At 48.6% G+C, this 4539-nt stretch overlaps 1 protein-coding gene across 1 annotated transcript in view; it reads right to left on the reverse strand.

Annotated features, from left to right (window-relative positions):
• Serinc2 (serine incorporator 2) overlaps positions 1-4539 on the reverse strand; it is a 22794-nt gene that overhangs the window by 4930 nt on the left and 13325 nt on the right. Inside the window, exons 6-8 of the mRNA XM_031378822.1 lie at positions 3183-3352; positions 1261-1351; positions 806-941 (exon numbers count right to left, since the gene is read on the reverse strand). Coding sequence (XP_031234682.1) covers positions 806-941; positions 1261-1351; positions 3183-3352 — 397 coding nt within the window. The remainder of the gene's footprint in view (positions 1-805; positions 942-1260; positions 1352-3182; positions 3353-4539) is intronic.

Raw genomic sequence — 4539 nt, forward strand, 5'->3', positions numbered from 1 at the left:
CCTGGCTGTCCTGGAACTCACTCTGTAGACCAGGCCAGCCTCGAACTCAGAAATCCGCCTGCCTCTGCTTCCCAAGTGCTGGATTAAAGGCATGTGCCATCACCGCCCAGCAGGATTTTCTTTTTTTAACCTTATTGTTTTTTACACGCACTGGTGTTTTGCCTGCTTGTCTGTCTATACAAGGATGTCAGATCCCTGGAGTTACAGACAGTTGTGAGCTGCTGCATGGGTGCTGGGAATTGAACCCGGGTCCTTTAGAAGAATAATCAGTGCTCTTAACCAAGGAGCCATCTCTTCAGCCACTTACTTGGAAAGGTCTACAGCTTGTGTCTTAATACTTTGATTCTTTTGCTGTTTCTACTGGTCCATAGCATTGTTTTAATAAATGTTATAAGAAAAAAAAAAGTTTTCACAAAAACAATAGATAGGACCAGGGGTGTGGCTTAGCGGGTTGAGTCACTGGCTGCCAAGCCTGATGATATGAGTTCAATCCCCAGAGAGAGAACCAACTAAAAGGGTCATTTTCTTGATTAATGATTGATGTGGGAGGGCCGAGCCTACTGTGGGTAGTGCCACCCCTGGGCAGATGAGCCTAGATTGTTTAAGAAAGCAAACTGAGAGTGCTACCAAAAGCAAACCAGCAAGCAGAGTTCTGCCATAGTGGACTGTGAGTGAGGTGTATAAGACAAATAAACCTTTCCCTTACCATTTGCTGGATTTGGTGTTTATCACAGCCATAGAAAGCTCTCCAGTCCTCCCTCACTCCCCCACTCAGTACCCCTCCCAGAGCCCAAGCCCATGGTACCTAATGAAGAAGGTGCATAGGATGAAGATGACGAGGCCCACGATGCTCGGGGCATCCCACCACACTGTGCTATAGTCTTCCAGGTCCACTTGGCCTGTTCCGTTCTTAGTGGGCAGGTGAGGGTTGCATTTTTGGTCTGGGGAAGGAACACAGACACCTTGAACCTCTAGCTGACTGGATCTAGGAGTCAGGGAACTTTGAGGACAGGCAGAGAGCTGACCTAAGAGGACAGACACACACACACACACACACACACACACACACTTGACCTTCTAAGGACCAGCAGCAGAGAGCATGTGGCATATACAATAAAAGACAATCCCAGGAGCAAATGAGACCCTCATGCTCACACACACACACACACACACACCCTGTGCCTCTGGGTGTCCTGGACACCTGAGATGTCTCTCACACTTCAGCAGGCTGCACTGGACCAGCGGCCTGTTCACACTTACCAGGTACGTTGGACAGGGCAGACCAGGTGACAAACATTGTATACAAGGTTATGACGGAGGCTTGCAGCAGACCTGAGTTGGGCTGGGCATCCTGGCGATAAGAGTTCATAGGTAAGAGCCCAGGCCACTCAGCTTACCAGATCACCCACCGCTCCTTCCTACCCAAAACGGGAGCCCTAATTCTTTCTCTCCACACCCCCAGATGACCAGCACCCTTTCTTCTACAAATGTTCAGGTAGGCTTCTCCAGTTTGCTCAGCCTCACTCCCCCTGTCACACTCCAGACACCCCAACACTCAGCCTGCTCTGCAGACCCCTTCCCCCTCCATGGCTTTGAAAGCAGCCATATTCCCGGCCCCTCTGACTGGGGGCGAAGGGAGTGAGTGGAAGAGAGGAAAATAAGGGCCTGAGCTCCTGCCATGGTAAAGCGTGCCCTACCAACTCCCTGCCTTTGATCCACAGAGCTCTGCAACCAAACTCATTTTGTTTGGCCTTGACTCCTACTGATGGATTTCCCCCACTCCGCACTCCATGCACAAGCTCTGGAGCCAGCCCACCTTAGTTCAAATCCCAGCCCTACTCTTTACTAGCCTTGGCTAAGTCTCCTCTTCATCTTCTTTCTGTAGATGGGTGTGTTTGTGTGTGTGTGTGTGTGTGTGTGTGTGTGTGTGTGTGAGAAAGAGAGAGAGAGAGAGAGAGAGAGAGAGAGAGAGAGAGTGCCATGTGCGTGTTTGGGTGTGTGAGTGTATGCATGTATGTGTGTATGAGTGTGCATGTACATGTACATGTGTGTATTATGACAGAATGTGAGTGTATGCATTTATGTATGTGTGAGTGTGCATATGTGTATGTATGTACATGTGTATATGTGTATACAAGTGTATGTGTGTATGTGAGTGTGAGTATATGCATGTCTGTGTATGTGTGAATGTGTGTGTGTGCATGCACATGCATATGAAGGCCAGAAGGCAATCTCAGCTGCTGATCCATCTCCTTTGTGTTTTTTGTGACAAGGGTTCTCGGTAGGACCTGGTGCTTGTCAGTTTGACTGGACTGGCAGTCTCTACCTCCCAGCTCTAGGGTTAAAAGCATACCTGACCTTTTGACATGGTGCTGGGGATCAAACCCGGGCCCTCATGCTGGTACAGGGAGCACTTTACTGGCTGAGCCATTCCCACCCCCTCTCACTCCTTTAAGCCTGTTTGCTCCTCACTGAAGCAGAGATGACAGACAATCTGAGGAATGAGAGACACGAGTGACAGGGATGGCTGGCTCCTGCCTTCCTCCTTCCTGTACTTCCTCACAGCAGAGAGTGGTGACAGCTGGTGCCCACCCAATGAGCCCTGTGTGCATCTCCCTTCATAGGCTCCAACCTTCACCATAGGAAATGAAGGCTCTGGGCAGAAGAGAGGCCCCCAACCTCTGTACTAATGACTCCCCCCAAGCTTAAGCTACCTATGAACACTGAGATCCAAACTGGGAAGTCCTTGTGAAAGGACCATTCTGCCAGCCCTGTCCATTGTCACAGAGGATCTGGGATAGGAAGTTAGTAAATTGCACCCCACTCCCTGATACCTCCTTTTGAATTCTGAACATCATTTCTCTTGACTGGCACAACATTAGTTACTATAGCAACAGATGGAGTCCACCTGATACCTATCTGCCTAGTCAGACTTCCATCCTGAGAGCAACCCCAAAGAGCATTTTCCACTCGAGGAGGAAGAGGCACAGCATGGTTAAAGCACTTTCCTAGGGCTGGAGAGATGGCTCAGAGGTTGAGAGCACTGACTGCTCCTCCAGAGGTGAGTTCAATTTCCAGCAACCACATGGTGGCTCACAACCATCTGTAATTAAATCTGGCGCCCTCTTCTGGAGCACAGGCATACGTGCAGGCAGAACATCCGCAAAGGGGTTTTTCCTCACCTGGACCTTGGGCAGGACAGCGATGATGGAAACACAGACACAGAAGGTGAGGTTGAGGCTGATGAAGACCTTGCCCTCGTGGCAGGCACCAGGTTCCGTGTAGTAGACAAACATCAGTGCCACACCGGCGATGGACAACAGGTAGAAGAGGAAGGTGAAGAAGAAAAGGCCTGGGCAGAGGGGGGCAGAGGAACGCTCAGATCCAGGGAGGAACACCAGTCACCCCAGGGGACTGAGCGGCTCTCCTGCCACCGGCCTCAGTTTCCTAATGCAGGGAGTGGCTCCCCACGGCGCCTTTCTGAATCCAACCTATAGCGACTCGTATGCTCTGAAGGTAACTGTCACTCTGAGTACAATAAAGACAAACAGGACTGTAGACATCATTGCACCTGTTTTTCCAGGGCTGAAGAGATGGCTGCAGTTCAGCATTTAAGAGCACTCTCTGCCCTTACAGGGACCCACATGGTGGCTCACAACCATCCGTACCTCCAGTCCCAGCTGATGTGACACCCTCTGCTGACCTTCATAGACCCCCCCACACACACAGTGCATAGACATACATGCAGGCAAATACGAATACACATAAAATAATCCAAAATAATTATATATATATAGAATATGAGAGATCCAGCTTTATATTTCATTATACTTAATCTATACCTAAAGTTTGAGTTTGAGTTAGATAACTTCAACAGCCTTGTAGCTTGAATATGCTAAAATTTTGTAATCAAGAAAAATAGTTATCAATAACTAATCCAGCAATAAACCCAGGCTCCAATTCAAACTCAAAATATTCCATTTTCTAAAATAGCCACATTGATGCGATTGTTGTTGCTGCTGTTACTGTTGCTTTGAGACAGGGTTTCTCTATGCAGTCTTGGCTGTCCTAGAACTTGCTCTGTAAACCAAGCCAGCCTCAAACTCCCCAACCAGCCTCTGCCTCCAGAGTGTTGGAATTAAACTATGTACCACCATGCCAGGACCTTTATTGTATCTTTTGAGACGGGGTATATATCATGCAGCTCAGTATTTAGTAGAGGCTGGCCTTGAACTCTTGACCCTCCTTTCTCTACCTTCCATATGCTGGGCTTAGAGGTATGAGTATCATACTTAGCTTTGTGTGTGTGTGTGTGTGTGTGTGTGTGTGTGTGTGTGTGTGTGTGTGTACACGTGCATGCATGTGTTGATGTGTGGGGGCACCTGTGCCATGACACACATATGAAAGTCAGAGGACGACTCTGTGGATTCTATTACGATTCTCTTCTCCCACATTTATGTAAGTTCTGGGGATCAAACTCAGGTTACTGGGTTTGTGTGACAAATGCTTTCACCTTATTGCCACTGTCATAGTCAACTT

This window comes from Mastomys coucha, unplaced genomic scaffold (assembly GCF_008632895.1).
Source record: "Mastomys coucha isolate ucsf_1 unplaced genomic scaffold, UCSF_Mcou_1 pScaffold18, whole genome shotgun sequence".
In the NCBI taxonomy this organism is placed as follows: Eukaryota; Metazoa; Chordata; class Mammalia; order Rodentia; family Muridae; genus Mastomys; species Mastomys coucha.